This window comes from Anastrepha obliqua, chromosome 4, assembly GCF_027943255.1.
Source record: "Anastrepha obliqua isolate idAnaObli1 chromosome 4, idAnaObli1_1.0, whole genome shotgun sequence".
Taxonomy (NCBI): domain Eukaryota; kingdom Metazoa; phylum Arthropoda; class Insecta; order Diptera; family Tephritidae; genus Anastrepha; species Anastrepha obliqua.
Genome location: NC_072895.1, coordinates 76,878,913 through 76,903,049, shown reverse-complemented (window position 1 = coordinate 76,903,049; position 24,137 = coordinate 76,878,913). Strand labels below are relative to the sequence as shown.

Below are 24,137 nucleotides of genomic sequence, written 5' to 3'. Positions count from 1 at the left end.
ATACATGCCATTGAAATATGTGTGAGAGAATGTCTTAGAAGGAGAATGAGAGGTACTCACATCTACATACTTTCAGATAGCCAAGCGGCTCTAAAAGCCCTTCTATCAACAAGTATCACCTCAAAATTGGTAAACGATTGCCTAAACCTTCTAAACACGTTAGGAAACCTCAACATAGTAACACTAGGCTGGATTCCGGGACATGAAGGACATGAGGGAAATGAAATGGCTGATGACCTTGCAAAACAAGGAGCAAATACGCAACTTACTGGTCCTGAGCCTTTCTGTGGACTGACAAAAGGCCACATTAATGAATTCCTTAGGAAATGGGAAGAAATAAAACTTGCCGCACACTGGCTAAACTGTGCCGGTCAGCGTCAAGCCAAACTATTTCCAAGTCCCAACAAAGGAATATCTGACAAACTTCTCTCACTAAACAGAGTAGATCTGCGTCTTTTAACCGGATACCTTACAGGTCACTGCAGCCTGAGGTACCATCTAAATAATATTGGTCTATCCGAGACCAATGTCTGCCGTTTTGCGAAATGGACATAGAAAGCTCAGAACATGTGCTATGTGAATGTCCTGCGTTGGGCAGACAAAGACTTAACCACCTTGGTGGTATCGTAGTATCTCCATGCAATCTTTGGAACAACAAACTCAAAACTGGCTAAAATTTCTAAAAAGCCTAAAACTCTAGGGTTACAAAATAGGCCTTTCACAATAGATCAGCTCTGGTCGCAGTGCGTAATGGCCTTCTAATAATAATACGTAGTATCGCGGATCGTTTACGTAGGTAAATGAAAAATGTTGGATTATTCCGTAAAAACGTGTCAGCTGATTGCTCTCCACCCCACAGTCTTGTAAAATAGTAATTTTCATTAACAAAATAAACGTAAAAAAAGTTTAAATTTTTATGAAATTAATTTACAAACGATATTTAATAATGTTAGTTATAGATAAATTAACTATTTGCATTTGTTGGTTTTTGGCTTCGGTTTATTATACAATGAAAAATTGTAACTGATTACGCGGATGTGTGTAAAAGTTGGTATGCAAAAATATGAATGGCAACGTCATGTGTCGATGCAACAGAACGCAAACGCACACAAACCGTATTGTGTAAATATGTAACGAAAGCAGCTGTTTTCTACGGGCTCAAGTTCTGCTCAATTTTGTGTATCTCACGGGCAACATACAGGGACTACGATAAGGTCGTTGAGTGCGGGCACCATCAGCCAGACTAATTCAAAATCGAATAGAGATGAAAAAGAATGAAACGGGTTGCCAACGTTACTCATTTTGAAGGAATACTTTGCAAGGTTAAACTTTGATGTTTTGCTGTGGAACAAAATCACTGTTCCATAGTCTGTAATCCACTTATTATTAAATCCAGTTAGTATCACTTCACTTGTAAACACTATAAAAATAAGATCCGTACTCTTCACACTTCCGTTGATCATAATTATAATTGAAGTGGTAATAAAAACTTACATGTTTCATAATGATCTAAGTATTTAACCTTCCAACCTTGTAAATTTATACATTTTCAGGGCAAAGGGACAGGATCCGGTCATAGGACGTTACTATATGGAAATGCTATACTTTTGCGACACCACAATAGTGATATGGTAAGTTAGAGAAGCACTGAGACTCATGAGCACTATTTAAGGGAGTTGCGCTTAATATTCCCTCGCCTATAAATATGCGTCAAGTGCCCTTTTTATATTATATAACCAGGCTAATTGCATGAATCTGTTTCCCATACAAGCGACTCTTTAAATATCTGTATACTTAGTAAATACTTTATTGAACTATTTTTAATTAATAATGTTTTGCTTAATATAGTACTTGGCATGCCTGTCTACCTCTTCCTCGAATGACAAGTTGTCTTTCGACGTAGGATTGCAAGAGCACAGTCAAGGCGAAGCTTGTTGGTGGACAGTGCATCCAGCGAGTAAACAACGATCTGAAGGTGAGAAAGTCCGGGTGGGTGATGATTTGATTTTGGTCTCGGTGGCCACGGAACGATATTTGGTAAGTGAACCCCCATAAACCAAGTATTGTATTATCTATCTGTAAAAAATTATCCATATATTCTTTTACAAATTCAATACGCAGCATACTACCAAGGAAAACGAACAATCAATTGTAAATGCTAGTTTTCACGTGACCCATTGGTCAGTGCAGCCTTATGGTACCGGTATTTCACGAGTTAAATATGTCGGCTATGTGTTCGGTGGTGATGTGCTACGTTTTTTCCACGGTGGTGATGAATGCTTAACTATACCAAGTACATGGGGTCGCGAAGCGGGACAAAAGTAATTACTCATACATTTTGTTAAAACGTAAGTTGTGACCTTTTCATTATTTCTCGTTGCAGTATTGTTATATATGAAGGTGGTTCAGTAATGTCACAGGCGCGCTCATTATGGCGACTTGAGTTAGCACGCACTAAATGGACCGGTGGCTTCATTAATTGGTATCACCCGATGCGCATACGTCACATTACCACTGGCCGATATCTAGGCGTTAACGAAAATAACGAATTATTTTTGGTAATAACAGTTAAATTTTATGTTATAATAAATTAACCTAACTTATTGTGGGTTTACATGATATATCTAATCTAATATTATTTTATCTTTTTTTCAAAGGTAAAAAAAGAAGAAGCATCGATTGCGTCAACGACTTTCTGCTTAAGGCAAGAAAAGGACGATGAAAAAAAAGTACTTGAAGATAAGGATCTTGAAGTTATTGGTATCCCTATTATAAAATATGGTGATACCACTGTCATTGTGCAACACTGCGAGTCCAGTCTATGGCTCAGCTATAAAAGCTATGAAACCAAAAAGAAAGGCGTTGGCAAAGTGGAGGAAAAGCAAGCAATTCTGCATGAAGAAGGAAAAATGGACGATTGTCTAGACTTTTCTCGATCTCAGGAAGAAGAATCGAAAACAGCTCGTGTTATCCGCAAATGCAGTAGCCTTTTCACACAATTTATTAAGTAAAGCAGCAAGTTATTTATTTTTGAATTTTGCAATATATGTATACAAGTATGAAGTTATAATGAGTCCGCCGATACTAACAATATTTATTTACTTTTCGCTATCATTCAATTAATCTCCATACAAAGGTGCTTAAAAATAATTTTTGTATGCCTGTCTGAGATTATTGACTCAAAGAACTGAGGTACATACATAATTATATGTATAGATATATATCGTATATTCAGTTCATTGCAACCCGGAGGCAATTACTATTCCCATTAGTAACGCGGGACGGCTCTCATGGTACATGGTGTTCATATTTAGGTGATGAATTTCACCTAGTTAGCAAATCCATATAAAGTGAGGTTAAGTTTCAAGGGCAGGTGTTGATTTTGAATAAAATACAATTTTTTTTAGGAAATTATTGTCATTTCTCGTTATTATGATAATATTGGTATGGCTCAATTAGGTATGGAACAAAATATTGACCAAATGGCTGCCACGGCCTCGGCGGCATACCTCCATCCGATGGTCCAAATTTTCGATGACGCTGAGGCATAATTGAGGTTCTATGCCGTTAATGTGCCGAATTATCTCATCCTTTAGCTCTTGAATTGTTGCTGGCTTATCGACGTACACCTTTTCTTTCAAATAACCCCAAAGAAAGAAGTCCAACGGTGTCGTTGACGTTTAGATGTGGTTCACATTCAACATCGGCCCTTGAAATTTAACCACCCTTTACTTAATCGTAGCAGCGTCAGTTGTTCTATGAGAGCAGATGTAAAATATTTGCAAAACAAAAGAAGATTTTTCGGTTGTCTTGTCCCGATTGTCGATTGTCTTTACCATAATCACTTGCATTGGTAATAACATTCCAAATATATGTTTGTCACAATAAGTCTGGAAAGACCAAAAAGCCAGATTTGAAAACTTACCTACTTTCAACCTTTCTATGCCTTCGCTTTTCAGTTTGGTTGTGAAGTGTTTCCCTATAATTTCTGTCATTTATACCTGAAGCCGTTAGATGTGTAAGCAGCAGAGCTTGAAAATTTGTAGAGTTCCAGTTTTGTTTCGTGCCACCTGACACTCACAATTTAGCGATTCCAGTGCATGTAGTAGACTCATTCTTCTCCACCACAATGTAGTTCATAGAGATTGCATAAACATCAGCTTGGACAACCGAACCATATAGCCACTTGCTTCAACATATGACCTCATACAGAGTCAATTCCGAACCATAAGTTAAGATTCTGTAATGAGTAAATAAAGCATCTGTATTTGGATCAAGTTCATGCTAAGCCTTACGTAGTAAAACTTGTTCAGCAAGGGAAATGATAGTCTTATTGGGAGTCCTCTCTACCGTACCATAGAGGTAACAATATTTAGTATTGTTTACGCTTCTCTATAAGATAAGTCGCAGACACCAAATCCCTTAAGGAAAACAGCAAGTGAATCAGTTACTATTCATTGGAGCAAATAATAACACCCTACTGAGAGTTGACTCTATAAACTACGCCTGTGACTGGGTGATTTCTTGCAGTAAACCTACTATGGAAATGAAATATAAAAGTGAGCAAGCGTCGCACTTATGAGAACGTTTTTATCATGAACTAGCTGAACCCGGCGCGCTTTGCTAAGCCAACAACTAAAACAAATTTAAGAAAAATAACTTCAAAGAAAAATCAGTACACAAATATTCAATTTATTGTAAACCATTTTATTGATTTTGTTTATTTCGATGTTTATTGAAGTGCTGTAGGATACACAATATTTTTTGTCTATGAAAATGTCATATTCGTTTCCTCTGTGTAAAAATACATGGTCATACTAATTTTTATTGCAATCGGTTGAACGGGGTAGAAGTTGCTACTCTGCAGCGCCATCAATGAGCATATTCTACGAACTTTCTCCACATATATACCAATTTTTATAATAATCGGTCCAGGAGTTTTTGAGTTCATCGATGACATACAGACAAACATTCATTTTAATATATAAAGAAAAGCTTTTATACAAATTTCTCCCGTTCGAAAGCAGCATAAAAATGTAGCACACTCCAATTGTATGGCGAGAACGGCCTACACACTTGAAATTGGCACAAGTCTTAATACGTACTAGGATCGCCCGTACGTCGAAATTTCGACGTTATTCGACGTTATATAAATACGGAGAGCAAAATTTAGTCATACCTTTTTTAGAATTTATAATCATAGAAAAAAGTTGAAACATATAGGTATAAATGGATAGCTTATGTTGAAACTTTTTACATGATATTTGTGAATAGATGTAGTAAAATTAAATGAGAAAAGTATCCCATTTTACCTGTATTAAGCGATCTTATATTTGTGTATTTCAAATATCATAATTTTTTTTATTCATGAATTGGAAACATTTAATTTCATGTATTACGGGAAAAAAATTTTTTTTTTGAAAAACCATAATAAAAAACAATCATTAATTAATGCATGACCATCATCATTTCTGAATCAAATTTATAATGGTATGCATTCACAATAATATTATTTATTTTTATACATAATTTTTTTTTTTTCATGAATTGGAAACATTTAATTTCTTGTATTACGAAAGAAAAATTAATTTTGTTTGAAAAGCCATAATAAAAAAACAATCATTAATTAATCCATGGACATCATCATTTCTGAATCAAATTTATAATAGTATTGATTCACAATATATAAGTTTCCAGTTGTTTCATCAACTTTTATATCGTGGAACATATATGTATATAATATCATGATACATATTATAACATGATATATCATAATACAGGTAAAATAGTGTAATTAATTTTACCTGCACCTATTCACTTATGTATCTATTTTAATACATTGTGCAAACCGTCTCCACATATACTATCCATTGGTATATGTTTTAACTTTTTTCTCTGACTATAAATACTACAAAAAGGTACGACAAAATTTTGCTTCCGTATTAATACTCGTATATAGATACCCATCTCTAAAGAAATAAATTGAGTTGCTTTGTTAAATGTATACTCACTGTTTTAAAGACCAATCCACTTTTAATGAGGTCCTACTTAATTGCATCCTAGAGGGAATGGGGTATGTACTTTGGTTGGCCTATACGGCGACTACCATTCCGGAGTACGTTGGTTCGAATCTCCGTGCACGAAACACCAAAATGAAGAAATAGTTTTTTCTAATATTTCTGCCATAAAAAAGCACCTCATAAAAAATATCTGCCGTTCGCAGTCGGCCTAAAAATGTAGGAACAACATTAAGACGCACACCACAAATAGGAGAAGGAGCTCGGCAAACACCCAAAGAGGACGTAAACGCAAATTATACATATCTATATGTACATATATGCATTTGGAATCTGAGTTGTTCTCGGACCCAATTTGGTCCGTTTTACAAAAGGCTGTAGTAAGAAATATTGTATGGTGTAATCATTGCCTGATATCTTTTTAAAAATGCTCTAAGTAACGTCAACAAACAATGCAAAATTTATAATTTAATAACTTACTTAGAATAACTAAAATAAAATAAATATTAAACTATTATTAACTTTTATAGTGCCTTAGAAACTCTACAATCCAATCGTCGTCATTCAATATTCTTTCAAAAAGTTAACTTGAATGAAATGGTCATGTGTCTTGAAGATTTAATCAACTATTTTTCTCAACCAGAAGATGACATGGGTAAGTCACACATAAATATGTATCTGGATACATCTTATAATAGATATATACATAGTTAGCTGCTAATTTCTGGAAAAGCACTGCCTAATTGAAAGCTTTGATAGCTCAGTAACCTCATATTAGTTATTTTAATTTGTATTAGAATGTTTCTTATATAATTTTGTCACTCTCTGGTGACAAAAACTTGATAGTTTTACGAATCTACAACAAAAAAACTTAACGGTAATAGTCCGTACATGTCAAGGCGCATTCATTATAGATGGTGACACTAGACCAACAACAATGCTTTGTACGTTTGATTGTGACAGCAAAGTATTGGAAAGTAGAAACCAAAAAATGAATTCGCTCAGTTTCATTCTGTGCTGACAGTTACATGGACAGGGCGAAAGAAAAAAAACTAATCAGCTGATTTACCGATACCACCTTGAATAGATTCACCTTGGTACATGTCTGCGTATTTAAGAGGGGAGCCTGGTTTATGAGGTCTAAAAATTGCATCTCTTTGCGATTTTTTTTTTTTAAGGAAAAAATTAATTTAGCACTGCAAAGTTTTTTCTAGCTTTTAATGAACATTTAAAAAGTATAAAAAATTTTTGTACTGGTTAAAATAAGTTGAAAAAAATGTTTAACATAGAAATTAGTAGAGCGCTGCAACGCTGGAGTTTCCAACTGGCGTACAAGATACTGCTCGTAATTACAATATTATCTAAAGCAAAAAATCCAAATGGATTTCTAATTATCATGATTTTTTATTCTAGATGAACTAAGAAAATTGAGAGAAATTCCAAAATTTCAACTTTTTGGAGGTTTTAAAGAAAAAAATGCCTTTCTATAAAAAAAAAATTCACATCAACTTGGTATAAAAATCTTGAAAATTTTTTTTTAATCTATTTTGTTAGTTCAAATAGAAGAGAATTTAATACTGAAGGGAACAAGCTATGATTCATTTCAAAAGGTTCATTAGTTTTTTTTCATTCATGTACGCCAATTCAAAGAAATCATAAAAATGAAAAGTCGAGAAAAGAAGGTAAAGTTTGTACTATAGCTGTCCGGTCACAGCGTAACTACCTAACGCTCGCCTACCTTTGGCTTTGTATCTACAGAAATATTGAGAATTAAGCTCTGTAACTTTGTGTGAATATTCTGAAATATATTAGGAATCGCTTAAAACGAAAAAAAATTGATTTTTTTTGACCTTATAAACCAGGCTCCCCCCTTAATTCATTCAGTGACAGTTTGAAAGCTTGTATAGAAGATGAAAAATCAAAAACCAAAGAATTTGAAATTTTATTAAATTCTTTCAATGTTCTATGCAACATAGCGGAGCGTATGAGGCATAAATCATTCTAGCCAGTTGCAAAAAGAGTAAATTAGTAACCCGCAGGTTTTTTATGGAATGTAAACATTAATGCTCTGTAAAAAAAGCGCATTAATCATTAATCAATCGCACCACTAAGGCACATCTTGCAAACACACGAATGAATCGGATCAACAAAATTATGCGATCTGAGAGCAAAACGAAGAATATGCTTTTGAATTCGTTCAAGTCTCTTAATGTGGCTTCCATATAAAGATAGCATATTCTAACTTTGATCGTACAAGTGAGGTAACTTTAGCATACACATATGGATGAGCAAAGTCTAAACCAAAGCGGCGTATAAAGGCTAATGTGAAATATGACTAAGAAATTATATAACATAAATGACTCAGAAATACGAATTTTGAATAAAAAATTACACACTGATCCGAATTTCATTCATACTGGTGAGACGTAAATTGAATATGAGCTAGCAAATAACGGACTAACTTAGAAAATGATATCTGAAAACATTCAGGGGAAGGCTACTTGTATCATACCAAGCCGCGACGTTATTGGGATCTGATTGGAGTTTACATGAGTCGGTAAGACTTAAATCGTTTGCATATAAAAACAATTTCGAAAATTGAAAACAGTCAGATACATCACTAATAAAAGTGACGAAGAGTAAAATACTGTCCTGAGGGACACCAGAAAAAGTAACGAACAAATAAAAAGAAACATCATCAACAACAACTACACATTTACGGCAAGAAAGGTACCTACGACTTTACCCATGCAAAAAAAATGGAGTGGAATCAACACTCTATAAGGCTTTCATCATGCCCATCCTAACGTATGGAGCAGAAGCTTGAACGATGACAACATCCGATGAGGCGTCCCTCCGGCTTCGTTAGCTGGGTCATGTCATGGCTGTCCATCAGCTCCCGCGGCTTTTTTGTTCCTTAGCCGCGTTATCGCAATTCTTACCTCGTCATGGTCGGGTAGCGGAACGACAGTTCCGTCGTCAATGATTGGGGTATCCAGATTTTCACATTCTCTGTGACATGGGCACTATTTAACAAGTTCGAGAAGAGTTCTCTCCATAATTCAAGCACGCTCTGGATGCGAATTATTGTGATTCGCTTGTCTACCGGAGTAAACGTCAGTACCACAACAAATTCAATGTTCAATGTTTTTCTTGTCTTGCCCCGTCCATCGCATTTCTTGAATGACAGTGATGTCAGCTTTTGCCCTTACTAGGACTTCAACCAGCCGGGCATAGGTACCTTCCCCATTAAGCAACCGGAACCCTCAATTCGTATTCCTTAGTTCGTTTGCAGTGGGCGTCATCAGTGTAGGTAGTTCTCATCTGACTTGGCGGTTCCTAAACTCAGCGCACAAACAGATATCCTGGATTGCTGAGGATACTTGCGCAAAGCCTGAAAGTTGTAAGCTGCTTGGACCATATGCAGAATAATCATCTCAAGTGAATGGCAATCAGGTACTCTCCCCATATGGAATCATCCGCCATCAACCATTATGTTTAGATATACGAAATTGTTCCTGGAATTGAAGCAGCCGAAAACTATTGTACCAAAAAATCTATATGGTAAAAAATGAAAATGTACTTGATGCTGTTCAATCTTTCATGTGAGCCACTTTATTAATGTAAGCGTTTAAATACGCATCTAAACCGTTTTTTTTATAAATTTGACGTACGCTGGTAATTTTCAATAGGTTTTTAGATGGTGAATTAAAAAAAAAAGCATTACCCTTACCATATATAAAAAAAAATAGAGGTACCTTAAGATTATTTATTTATAAGTCAGTTAAAAAAAATTAGAATCAGTCATGTAGTGTGATTAATTTACAATATCATTGAATTTTCAGAGCACGAAGAAAAACAAAACCGTTTTCGAGCACTCAGAAACCGACAAGACCTTTTCCAAGAAGAGGGAGTACTAAATCTTATTCTTGAAGCTATTGATAAAATTAATGTGATCACTTCACAAGGATTTTTAGCTAGTTTTCTGGCGGGTGATGAGACTGGCCAAAGCTGGGACTTAATATCGACATACCTTTATCAACTATTGGCTGCAATTATCAAAGGAAACCATACTAATTGTGCCCAATTTGCTAACAGTAATCGTTTAAATTGGTTATTTTCGCGTTTGGGCTCGCAAGCATCTAGTGAAGGTTCCGGCATGTTAGATGTCTTACATTGTGTACTCATTGATTCACCGGAAGCACTGAATATGATGCGGGATGAACATATCAAAGTAATCATTTCGTTATTGGAAAAACATGGTCGAGACCCGAAGGTTCTCGATGTACTATGCTCCCTATGTGTGGGTAATGGAGTGGCAGTTAGATCATCACAGAACAATATATGCGATTTTCTGTTGCCTGGGAAAAATTTATTGTTGCAAACTCAGCTAGTGGATCATGTAGCCAGGTATATAATTTTACACAAATAAATGGTTTGATATTGATTTCTTTTTTTATTGATTTTCTTTTAGCATACGTCCCAATATTTTTGTTGGCCGGGTAGAGGGATCTGCAATGTACCAAAAATGGTACTTTGAAATTACTATGGACCATATTGAGCAAACCACGCACATGATGCCACATTTGAGAATCGGTTGGGCCAACACTTCTGGTTATGTGCCATATCCTGGCGGCGGTAAAAAATGGGGCGGAAACGGTGTTGGCGACGACCTTTATTCTTTCGGTTTTGACGGCTCTTACTTATGGACAGGTGGACGCCGCACTTTGGTTGTTGATCATTTGCCCGAAGAACCATTCATACGAAAAGGAGATGTTATTGGTGTCACAATTGATCTTTCTATACCTATTATCACATTTTCATTTAACGGCTGTAAAGTTCGAGGCAGTTTCAGAGATTTTAATTTGGACGGGATGTTTTTTCCTGCTTTGAGCTGCTCCTCAAAACTTAGGTGAGTTCAACATATGCAAATCTTAAAAACATATGAACATATCTTTCATACTTAATAATCTTTAGTTGCCGTTTTTTATTTGGTGGAGATCATGGTCGTTTAAAATTTGCTCCACCAGTTGGTTTCTCGCCTCTAGTACAATGCTTGATGCCACACCAAAATCTAAGCTTGGATCCATGCTTTTACTTTGGAAACTTACATAAAAATGTATTAGCCGGACCATGGCTCATTGAAGATGATACCGCATTTGTTCCAAATCCTGTCGATACATCAGGTGTTACACTCCCTTCCTCTGTTGATCAAATAAAAGAAAAGCTGGCGGAAAATATTCATGAAATGTGGGCATTGAACAAAATAGAGGCAGGCTGGTCTTGGGGTGAGCATAGAGATGACTATCATCGAATACATCCATGTCTTACTCAATTCGAAAAACTCCCTTCACCGGAACGTCGCTACGATAGTCAACTGGCTGTACAAACTCTTAAGTAAGTTTTTCCTTTTAAATTTTATAACCTAGCATTAGCACTTTTGCAAGGAAGTAAAAAAGCAATTCAAATGTAAACGAAGAGTATAGTTTTACTAATTCGTTTGCAAAAGCGAAGGGTACTGTATTCGAAAGGGAATATTTTGAGCTAAACAGCTATGGCTGACGCTTGGGTCATGTGTTATTTAGTAGCGACACCTCTTATGCTTCAGTAATTAAGCGGAAAAGTAAAATAAAATTTAAGTGTTATGATGGTAATCACTTCACTGAATCTTTCACAAGTTCAATGGAAACGGTGTCAATGAACTCACATAGCAACGAACGTAAATTCGAGATTTGTAGAGCGGCATCACTCGTAGTTCTGCGTCGTGGACTTTCGTATAAATTTTCTCCATGTAAATAAAAGCAATTAAACCGAAAAAATATAAGTAAAGGGTTTTTTAATTGGCGCGGGTCGATTTTGGCGCCCTGTGGCAGCCATTTTGTTTTGGTGACATCTGTCAAATCTTTTGTTTATTATTCAGTTGTTTATGCCAAATCATCATGGCAAGTTACACGATTGAACAGCACGTTCAAATGATAAAACTTTATTATCAAAATGAGTGTTCATTAACGCAAACGTTGCGCGCATTGCGCCCATTTTTCGGTAGACGTGGTGGCCCTTCAAAGTCGACTCTTCAACGTTTGGTGGCCAAATTTGAAACGACCGGGTCAGTAAACAATCAGCCAACACCCGTACGTTCAAGGAACGCAAGATCAGCCGAGAACATTGCCGCGGTCCGTGAAAGTGTACAGCAGAACCCGAGGCACTCTATTCCTCGCCGTGCACAAGAACTTGGCCTTTCGCTGACTTCAACTTGTCGAATTTTGCGTCGGGACTTGGGCCTACACCCGTACAAGATCCAACTGACCCAGCAGCTCAAAGTTGCTGACCATAGACAACGCCGTTTGTTCGCTGACTGGGCTTCGAATCGTTTGGAAGAGAACCCCAGTTTTGGGCGAAAAATCATCTTTAGTGACGAGGCGCATTTTTGGATGAATGGCTGTGTTAACAAACAAAATTGCCGTATATGGGACGACACTAATCCACACGAGGTTCACCAGGTGATAATGCATCGTCGAAAAGTTACCGTTTGGTGTGGATTTTGGGCCGGCGGCGTCATTGGTCCGTACTTTTTTGAAAACGACGTTGGTGAGTCGGTCACCGTCAACAGCGAGCGCTACACAACGATGATAACCAATTTTTTATAGCCCATATAGAACCATATGGACCTAGACGACATGTGGTTCCAGCAGGACGACGCTACGTGCCACACAGCAAACGCAACGATTGACATTCTGCACATCTACCCGCCCTTATTGAAAAACCCTTTACAATAGATAAAAACTACCAAAATGTAAATAAAAATTGCCTTATTGTACATTTGTGTGAACAACCAAATTTTAACAAATGTACTACCCTGCTTAATGTACAATTTTTTTTTTCCGCTTTAATTGCTTTTATTTAGAATTCCTACATCACGCTTTTGAATGATGTTGGAACTTCTGTAAAATCCGAAAACAACTGAAAGAAGAGGTGGACGGATGCTGATCACCAAGTTAGGGCGATGATGTGTGGAAATTAGGGATTCGAACTGTGATTGTTTTTGATTTTATATTTATTATCTCAATACCTTTAAATATCTCAATTTTTGTAAAAGAAATGTCGAATTTCGTACTGATCAAAATTAAAAATAATTTATATCGACAGAATTTTAAAAGAATAATAATAGTTGACGCTTGTTGTTACTTCGTGCTCCTTTTTCTATCAGAGTCTGTATCAGTATAATCTTATGTGAAAGCCCTCCGTCAGCCATTACCTTTATTTCATACTTGCCAATAAGTTTTCGAGCTTTCAAAGCAGTCTTCAGTAACTGCTCAGAGTCCGCCGAAATAACAGGCCGTTTTTCTTGATCCTCATTTTCAACGTCGATTTCGAAGAAGTATTCGTGGTAATGATATTTTATTGCATTTGATTGCTGAGATATATGCATTTAAAAAATCATTAGATATACATGTATTATATAAGTAGATTATGATATTGAGTAGGTCGAGTCAACTTTTAGTACGAAGTAAAGTAAAGGTCAGGTAAATTGTTACTAACAGTATATCAAATAAAGTATGCCTAATTATAATTATATATATATAGGTATAGGAAAATATATGTCAATAAGTTTTGTGGTTCGATAAAAAAATACAATTTTATGGTTTGAAATACACTTTATTATTCAGTATAGTCTCCCTGAACATCAATGCCCTTGTTCCATCGAGATTCCAATTTATGAGTTACATCTGTGAAGTGAGAATCCGGAAAGGCTGCAAAAAACGCTAGTACAACTGCTACGACCTCATTGTTTGATAAAAAACGCTTTCCACTCATGAATTTTTTTTAGGTCTGGAAACAGATGGAAGTCGGTAGGCGCCAAATCTGGTTAATGCGGGAATGGTCCAAGAATTCGAACTTGAATTCCTGGATTTTAGCTTTTGTCAAAATGCTCTTGTGATACGGTGCAATGTCCTGATGAAAAATAATTTTTTTCTTTTGCAAACTAGGTCGTTATCCTTTTTTTTCTTCAGCTGGTCTAAAAGGCTACAATAATATTCAGAATTTATTGTTTTACCAGTTTGCAAGTAATCCAGAGTGCAGTACAATAGATTTAAATGTGTCTGAGTGCTGCACTTGCTAGTCTGTTCCGACAAAAAAAACAAAAAAGCAATCCACAAACAAAATTCCTTTCGCGTTCCAAAAAACTGGTGCTAACACCTTGGCCGGTTTCTGTACACGAACGCGTTTCGGAGCCGAAGAGCCAGATCCGCACTACACTTTAGCCTCTTGTTTTGATTTAGAATCATGGAGATACACCCAAGTCTCATCCATAGTGATGAATCGATGCACAAAATCCTCTTCTTCCCTTTGAAAATGCTCTAAATATAGGGCTTCTACTTAATCCTGTTCAGTCACTCGACGATTTCTGGTGTTGTTGTTGTTCTTGGACGTCCTTGACGTAAACGTAGATCGTCTCCAATACTTGCACGACAACGTTTAAATTTAACAACCCATCTTCCTACTATACTAATTGAATCGAACCGCAAAACTTATTGAACAACCTAGTATGGTATACGAGTATAATTAGCGTATACAGTCCTATTTGTGTATATGACCGAGTTCTCCTTTCAATTTGTGTCTTAATGTTGTTCTACAAACAGATAGACCTAAAGTTTTATTAAGTCTCCGACCGACAGAATAGTTATGCTCTACTCATTGGGCCACCGCCACATATCGACCTTATGTCTAGTTAGTAGCATCTTGTGGAAGAATACACATCAAGTTTCAGGCGTTCGTTTGAATCATGGAAATCGAGAGTTTTTCCTTTTCACGAAAGCTCATGCCTAATTTCCACCAGCTCACGCCTCAGAAATTCTGGTCGTAAAATTAATGGAAATAGGGTTCCAACTCGTTTCACATTCACCCTATTCTTCCTATTATTCGGAAGGGATCAATAAACAGCGTTGAATGAAGTGTATAAGGATAAAAGGAGAATATGTCGAAAAATAAGAAAAAGCTTACCCCTAAACAATTAGGTTAGTTTTTAGTTTTGCTTGGACTTCTCAAACGACACATTGAAAGTGCTAATTTTTTCTCAATAAAACAGATTTTAATGAGCTAATTTCAAAATATCATATATGTTTACCTATTTATGGTTCAAATAATTATTTTAAATTAATCGCAAACACACAATCCACATTTTCGTAAACTTAAAGAAATATGAAACTCGTAAAAACACTCGCTTTAAAGTACAATCAATTTCCATCTTTTTTAACTTTCCTTCGAGCATTCATTATACATAGCTACTTTACATAGCATACAACTAAGTATTTCCTTATTGTTTCCTTGATAGGACTATTATAGCCTTGGGATATTATATCACTATGGATAAACCGCCAGCGCGCATTCGTCCAATTCGACTGCCAAATGAGATCTTTATGCAAGCTAATGGCTACAAGCCAGCACCTCTAGATCTCAGTGCAGTTACATTGTCCCCAAAACTGGAGGAGCTAGTCGATCAGTTAGCTGAAAACACACACAATCTATGGGCGCGGGAGCGCATTCAACAAGGATGGACTTACGGGCTAAATGAAGACTCAGATAACCATCGAAGCCCACACTTAGTGCCTTACTCAAAAGTCGATGAAGCAATTAAAAAAGCAAATCGTGATACAGCTTCAGAAACGGTACGCACGCTCTTGGTATATGGATATGTGTTAGACCCACCAACAGGTGAAGGTAACGAAGCCTTATTAGCCGAAGCCCAACGGCTAAAATTCGCTGCGTTTCGCACATATCGAGTTGAACGCAATTACGCTGTAACATCTGGCAAATGGTATTTCGAGTTTGAAGTTCTAACTTCCGGCCCTATGCGTGTGGGATGGGCAAGGGCAGACTGCCATCCTGGAACCATGTTAGGTAGCGACGACTCAAGTTGGGCCTTCGACGGGCATAACGTAAGTGTTTATTTTTTTTTTTCAAATAAACTAAATTAACTAGATTGATAATCCATTTGGAAATTTTGAAATTAAAGGCTGAAAATACTGAAAAAAAATGCTAATGTATGCATGTATGCATATATATATGTGGATATTTGACGATCTATTTATTGTAGAAATAGGAGAGAGACTTAATGTTCAGTACGCAACAGAAACATGACTAATGGTGTCCACACTCACCGACGTTACCACGGTCCCTGCCTGTTTGTCGTGAGATGCACAAAATTGAGCAAAACTTGAGCCCGTAGCAAACAGCTGCTTTCGTTACATATTTACGCAGTACATCGGTTTATGTGGGTTTGTGTTCGGTTGTGCTCGGTTGTATCGACACAATGCTGTCGTTATCAGTTACAATTTTTCATTGTTCAATAAGCCGAAGACTAAAATCGACAAACGCAAATAGTTAATTTATTTATAACTAACGTAACATCATTTGCAAATTATTTTCATAAAAATTAAAATTTTTATAAGTTTATTTTGTAAATGATTTTAAAATGTACTGGCTGACACGTTTTTACGGAATATTCAAAATTTTTCACGTCGTAAGAACCCTTTGATGAGTTTTTATTTACATGGCGCGCTCATAAGTTTGATCGTGTCTGCTGACACGGAACGTACGGTTACGTCGTCTTTTTACAATTTGCAATTTTTGTACAGTCATGTAAGTGAAGAATGAACATAACTTGAAACAAATTAAAAAATATCTGCCGATATATTTTTTAATTAAAATCCATCCAACAAATATGTAATTATATTAAATGAAATCTAAAACATTAAAACTAATTTTGGCAATTAAATGCCTTATTTTTTTAACTATGACACATTCGAAATTTTGTTTGTTAAGTCTTTACGTAAAAAAGGTTTCTATATCTACAAAAATTTTAGTGATTGTTCCAAAATTGTAGGATGAACTCAAAATAAGTCAACTCTTTTTTGAAACTATACATTTTTTAGTTTACATACATATATACACTTGACCATATAAAAACGATACTCAGCCAAATAGCAAAAGATATGTCAGCATACATTTTTAGGGGTGGAAGCTTGACGAATTTTAATCTTATCACCAATTAAAAAAAAAAAAAACAGTAAATAAGGCGAGGGCATCCCACTCACACTTACCTTACCTACTTACAGTATTTTTAATAGCAAAAATTAGTTAAATTTATGTTGATTGCTTTCAGCTTTAAATCGTTACTTAAAATCTCAAATTTATAAAGAATTATACAAATGCCCTAAATATATGTAAGTAGAATCTTTTAATGACTATACCTAGAATTTCTTTTCTTATGGTAAAGTTTTGACAAACTTAAACTTCTACAAATAATAATTTGTCAAATGTTCACATATCCACGTATATTATATTACATAAACAAAAAATTCCATGGCAGAATTGTTAACTTCATATATGTAGTAAATTTTATGATCTATTATAGATAATTAATTTAATGACCTCTAATCCACAATACTTTTGAACCAGCAATTCTCATTTGCTCTATCTACTGGTACATATGTATGTATGATAGTAGGATAGTGAGGCACATTCATCAACTGATTAGACTGTATGATTTTTATGAGACTCTTTGTGCAACTTAATGGTGGGCGAACCTATTCGAATTTTTGTTCTTATTATTTAGATGATTTATGTCCGCGTAGGTTTCAATCATTGGATCTACTGTCAGCAAGTCATGTACAAGTACTTTTGGTTCAGTTGACATACATACATATGTAAGTAATTACAAGTGGATTTGCTTAACAACATAAAGAAATGTTCAGACACAATTTTCATTCAGTTTTCGTGACTTGGACAGTTTAGACTATAAGGTATTGGTGGGGCACAAGCCACCAATTTTTTCTCTGCATTTCTTGGCCCTGTATCAAAACAAAAATTATTCGTACGTTTTCAAATTAAATTTATATGATGGAAGCTCAGGTGTCAGTATCACCCTGGAAAACTCTTAAAGCGACTTTTGCACTGATATTGACAATATCAACAGACTCTTTTGCCAAAATGTGTAGGGTACTTCAATAAGATCTAACGATTATGCTAGATTCCCTCCCTGCTGGAGAACACTCTCTTCGAACCCCATTTCCGGGTAGAAGCAACGCGGGTGGCGACTGCGTAGTCAGTGCAGTTTGCTTTAGACTCATTTGACGACTTTAACTCACCGGTTGCGGATGGTGTGTATCCGAAGATGCTTAAATATGACTTGTCTGGTATTTGGCCACGTTCCCAGGGTAGGGAAGTATTCATTCCGGTACTCTATAAACAGGAGAAATATGACTATCCGCTGGCCAAAACCTTCAGAGCAATCAGTCTGGCACTCTTACCGAGGAGTATGGAGCGCATGATCGAAAAGTATAAGTGCATTAGATCAAAGTAGTGATTACTAGCATTAGGACATTCGACAACGCTAACTTCTCAGGGTATTCTCGCCTCTCTTGTGGTGTTTGGTAGCGGGCGCCCTATTAATAGAAATGTAAGGCATGGTTTAAATCCAAACTTACGCGGATGGTGTTTGTGCACTATCATTACGAAAATCTCTCAGGGTGTTTGTCGTGAGTGCAACGTTTTGAGCACAGCGTCAGGATCGACTCTTAACGCTTTGCCCGATTTGCTACCTCTAGATTTAGTAATCCAAAAGGAGGCAATGAGAACGGTTTTTCAATCGGAAGTATTTGCAATACTTAAAGTAGTAGACTGGGTTGCTGTTGCTGTTTATTTCCTCGACTGGGAGATACTTATCGTCTAGCGCCGTTGTTGTTTTAGTAGTTACGTTTCCAAAAGAGCTATTTCCACTTTATTGTGTCTAGAAAGGAAGATCCTAGTCTAGCAACCGTACTCGCCTGCTCGTTACCCTCAATATTACTCTGGCCTGGAGCTCATGCTAAAGTGATATCGAGCCATTGACTGAGCGAATTGAGTTTTCAGTGATCCAGCTCCCAATTTCTTTGATACTAGCATTGGACATCAGCATAATGCCTCTGTTACTAGTACATATACTAGCCGATATTTTTATCCTCCCATGCTTGATTTGATGTAGGTTTTAGCTAGTGCCATCCATATGTACTAGAAGAATAGGCCTCACAATGGTGTAAGTCAAATATATTTTGCAGCTCATATTCTGAAGTTCAGTTTTACTGCCCGCGCTTGATTTCGGAATAATATTTGGAAACATACCTTGCATCATTATTACCATGTCGTACTCTGATTCTCTTTTGATTAAATGTTGAGAGAATATTTTTGACCACTAGTAACTGGGTGCCTGTGTTGACAGATCTTGGAGTAGTGACACCAGCAATTTCAGCGAGGTCTGCTTCTGAGCCTAACTTGGTGAGAGCAGCCACTATGGAGTTAAAGTTAACATTTTGAAAGCTCCTTCTGTGTCTAGGAATGGTACCAGAGTGCGCCAATTGATTTTTCTTTGTACCCACTACCCAGTGCGGTGCCGCTTCTGAGGACTTGCCTTTTATATAGGCGTGTTGAGATTGCGAAATAAACGAGTTTCAAATCCTTTCTCTAAACTATTTACGAGTATATAACTACAATTCATTCAAGTGTTAAACTTAACTTTTTTAAGTTTTAGGGAAGTGATTAGTGAATTAGGAACTAAGCTGGTAACTGTAGATCCGTTTAACCTCGTCTAAATTAAACAGTAGGTTTTTTCGTTTATTTAAAATTTTGCACGTCCAAATAATCGCTTAAAGAAAACATATAAAGTCTTTAGATATAGGTAGTTTTGTGGATTAGATGACATATCATCTTTCTAATTTTGAAATATTTAACACAAATCACCGCATAAATGCAACCAAAAGCCTCAGGAAATGAAATCCTATGAAGCGAACTGACATGTAGTTAACGAATCTGCCAAGGTTTTTCAATAAAAAAAAAATTCAATTTTATGTTTATTTTATTATGCTCAACTGTATACATACCCCTGCGTGTATGTATATCGATGTATATAAAAAATTTTAGGTGACTAAGATGCACGGTGGATCCGTGGAACACTTTGGTGTTCGGTATGAGGCAGGTGACGTTATTGGTTGCTTTATCGATGTCTTGGAGCGAACCATCAGTAAGAAATACAAATATGTTGTCAATAAATTCAATTAAAGCGTTTCTCATTCCGCTGTTTTGCTCATTAATTACAACTGTGTTACTATTCAACTGAACTTTTCTACAACACATAACATTTAGCGGAAACTATCTTATTTTTCTATATTTTTAAATGGGCTTGCGAAAAAAACTTGTGTGAAAGTAAAAAAATATGTATTGCGATTATTGATATATTTAACAGTTCATTTGTTTTGAATTTGATTAGTTTAACCAAGTATTTCTATTCATTAACACTAAATAAATTAGGAAGAAAAAGTTTCTGGTGGCACCTGTGAATCGTTTGGTAAACAATGCGGGCCTGGGGATATTGTCGGCGTATTCTTAGATCTCGCCGATCACACAATCAGTAAGACATCAAAAAATTTTTTCCGTGCCCCCGCTTTCGATATTTACTAAAAATATTTATACACACTTGATAAAATTAGAAAATCTCGTACATACCTGTATATTCATACAGCCTTACCACCTCTATTCATGCCCTATACTATAAAAAATTGTTTGTAAGTAATATCTTGTTTATGAAAATGTGTACACAAATCCTGGCTTTTTAGCAGCGAGCAGAACTATTTCCTTTTATTGCTTTATGAATATACACTTTTATATTACAGGGTCCGGCACTCAAAGTGTAACCAATTAAAAAGGCCATCAATTTAGTTTGGAAAATTACTTTTGCTCAATTCAAAGTAAAAAGTGTGTGAAAATAATACAAAGTTAAGAATCAATTTACTTTTGCTCTCGATATGACCGAATCGCACGATGTCCGAATACGACTTGCAGGTATTTTGGCCCACTCCCGGACAATGGCTTTTTTCAGCACCTCGAGACTGGTGAATCTTTTAGTTCGAACCTTGCTCTCCAAAATGGCCCAAAGAGAGTAATCCATCGGATTCGCGTCTAGAGAATTTAAAAGCCATTGTGTGGACGTCATGAAGTTTGGAACGTTGTTTGTTAGCCATTCTTTGTTCACTCGAGCTTTATGAGACGGTGCCGAGTCCAGTTGAACTCCAGAATACTTTCCCGAAAATATTTCGCACTTACCTAGACGCCAGGCTTGTTTAAAACGATTGGAGAGCGTCCATCTGCGTTTCGCGATGCTACCCGTATCATTGTAACGATGGTGCGAACAACCGCTGGTTGTGATTTTCTAGCCAAATATAACTATTACTTTTTAAATCTACACTAATTACATTATTACGTTTGAAATCCATTACTGAATTTCTTTTTTCGCGTTTTCTCTCGGCTCCGCGCGCTTGTAAACAATACTCTGGACTATCGCTTAATCAGCTAACAGACAACTGATGCTCGTGCATCAGCTACGCGAGCAGTCTGAAGTTGGTTACACTTCGAGTGCCGGACCCTGCAAATACAGACTTATAGATTGTTAGTGTAACTTAAAAGAATCGAAGTTAACAGCAAAAGGGATGCTTACGGATGCTTCTAAAATCTCTGAATAGGAATCATATTTAGTGGAATAAGTAAATTTCAAAGATCGATACTCTTATACGAAGGTTACTTCTAATGTTTTGAGATAGACAAGTAAAAATAAGTATTTGCTTGTAAGTTTTGTAGTTTTTCAAAATATTAACTATGAAACACCATAGTTTGGGCCAATTTTCTAAGCACTTTTTCCATTCCGATTGAATTTATTTCAAAACATGTGATTTGAACGCTTCTTCGGCTGTTGTACAGCTTTGACTTCGTATTTTTCGATCCGAACGAAAACGAAATTGCTTGTTCAGCTCATTAATTCCATGTTTTGAATACTCGAAAATTAACTTAAAATGTTCGGGGTGGAGAATGAATCGTTTCTGCGATAAGTTCTCCTTCCGGCAAACAAATGGGAATGTGACCGTTCTAGGTTGTTCTAATGGCACGGTAGTGCCGAAGAAACAGGAAACTGTTTGCCTCGAAATTTTGCGTGTATGAATAACTTTGGTGCATTTCACTTGTCTTGAAAGACCTTACCACTCGATTTATTTTAGTTTCGAGTTTATATGCACGAATGCTTGACGCTTTGCCTGTCACAATCTGTAGACGTATTTTTTTCGACACGGGTCTTTTTTGAACGATTATCAAGCTATACGGTATCCAATGCAAACAAACCTTTTTAATAGCCGTCTTGATTCAGATAAAATTGAACATGTTCAAGGGAAGCTAATGCCCAATCACGCCTCAATATCAGTTCATGCACAGTATTCATTTTTTCTGGCACAATAAACTTGCGAAGCACGGTTGCTCGAGATGGTATTTCATCACTAAAATTCGAAGCGAGTCGATCAACTCGTGCAAGGTGTTGTGGTTTTCTTCTTCTTCGAAAATCATGCGAAATTATCACTCGAAAATGTTCTCTATTTCACTACATTTTTTAACCAATACGAATGTTTCCTGCAATCAACAAAAATAATACTCGTGCGACAAAACATCCTGAATACGAACTGTTCTTGCCATATCCCAAAACTTAAGTAGCAACTCTCGTAAAAGGTTTTCGGAATTGTTAAACTAATTATCTAACGAAACTTATTTTCTTTGTATACTCTATTAATGTTTTTAGAAAAACTAGTATAATTTTAATAGCCGATTTTAATTCACTTACTTACGTAGTTAACATTTCTACTTGAATTAAAAAAACAAAAATTGGATTTAAATTAGCCCAAAAATTGTAATTAAATGAGAAAAAGATGTCGCTTAGGTTCTGAAAACAAGCAAACCATGTATCATTTGCTCATTTGCTCATAGCAAGTGTCGTTATCTAAAAAATTGTTCAGATAGGGATGCAGAAATGATCATAAGCTCCTCTTGTACGATGTGTAATAAATTCATAGTGGTATTAGTTAACAGTATATCATTACACGAAAATGTGTCTTTACTTTTACTTCGGGAGGTATAGTAATAAATTGAAAACTTTTAAGCCGTTTCTCTCGACATTATGACATTCATGCAGCAAATAAGCGATGTGTAAAAACCTGCATGCAACTGAATAATTGTAGTATATTATTGTTCTCATTGATTGTCTCACATTTTCTTAAACTCTTAAACTCATGGCATGACAAATCTTAACATTTTCTGCTTTTTTATTTTTTATTTTGCTATTTTGTGCAAAGGAATTTTACTATTATAGCTCTGATAAATAAAAGTTTTAATATGACCAATGTGACCGTACTAGCTGAGGATTATGCATAGCTTACTGGAAGAGGTCTCAGATTCCAACCCTTCTGAAAAGAAATCGCACTTCAAATTCTTCACTTCAAATTGAATTATGTCGAATGTGTCACGTGATTATTACTCATTACTGATTAAGCGTGGGAATACCTATATTATACTATTTACGTTAAATGCCGTCACATCACAGACAAAATGGCATTTTCAGTTTTTGAAACTTCATACGATTGAACATTCCGGTGTTAGCTATTTGAGAATACTCCAACCTTTCTGCATTATTCTTTAATGCGTAGGTACGCCAGAAAACGGGTCTCGGCTACAAAAAGGAATGATCCGAGTCAATCGCGGTTAAATAAGAGGAATAGGTCAACCACAATATGTTCGACTTAATTTGAAAGTTTTTAATCTGAATATTTGTATACTTCAACTTGGTCATCGAAACTGAAAATCTATAGGCATTCGATCGGTCACGAAAATATATTTGTTGCATCAAAAGCTTTTTTGCAAAGTTAGAATTATGAAACCGCAGTTCCGGTTATTTTTAAGGGGTTAGGGGTAGTCAGAGGCCCGAAAAAATGATGACTTTCACGAATTTTTTTTTGCTACTTAATTAATTTATTTAACAAAAATAAAAACATAGCATAAAAACATCATGTTTTAACTTGACTTCACCAAAATTTCAAAAAAAAAAAATAATAATTGCAGAAGTTATCGCTGTTTGTGTGAAGCCCGTTTCTCCAGAAGTCCCTTGCGGTGAACATCACAAGTCCTTGCAGATTCATCTAAAACCAATCGGACAAGAAAAATTAGTTTTATTAATAGATAATCTTGTGCCTGATCGAATCTTTTTTTTTTTCAAAATGA

At 35.9% G+C, this 24,137-nt stretch overlaps 1 protein-coding gene across 9 annotated transcripts in view; it reads left to right on the top strand.

The window, feature by feature from the left end:
- Positions 1-24,137, top strand: part of LOC129243788 (ryanodine receptor) — a 96,603-nt gene that overhangs the window by 28,066 nt on the left and 44,400 nt on the right. For 5 of the 9 annotated variants that reach the window (XM_054881098.1, XM_054881096.1, XM_054881100.1 and 2 more), the window contains exons 5-15: positions 1,554-1,631; positions 1,849-2,037; positions 2,122-2,321; positions 2,384-2,558; positions 2,658-3,007; positions 6,548-6,672; positions 9,863-10,427; positions 10,492-10,929; positions 10,995-11,414; positions 15,352-15,955; positions 20,361-20,460. In XM_054881098.1, the coding sequence (XP_054737073.1) occupies positions 1,554-1,631; positions 1,849-2,037; positions 2,122-2,321; positions 2,384-2,558; positions 2,658-3,007; positions 6,548-6,672; positions 9,863-10,427; positions 10,492-10,929; positions 10,995-11,414; positions 15,352-15,955; positions 20,361-20,460 (3,244 nt within the window). Of the gene's footprint in view, positions 1-1,553; positions 1,632-1,848; positions 2,038-2,121; positions 2,322-2,383; positions 2,559-2,657; positions 3,008-6,547; positions 6,673-9,862; positions 10,428-10,491; positions 10,930-10,994; positions 11,415-15,351; positions 15,956-19,973; positions 20,074-20,360; positions 20,461-24,137 lie in introns of all 9 variants that reach the window. The other 4 variants (XM_054881099.1, XM_054881097.1, XM_054881095.1 and 1 more) reach the window with 1 other exon arrangement.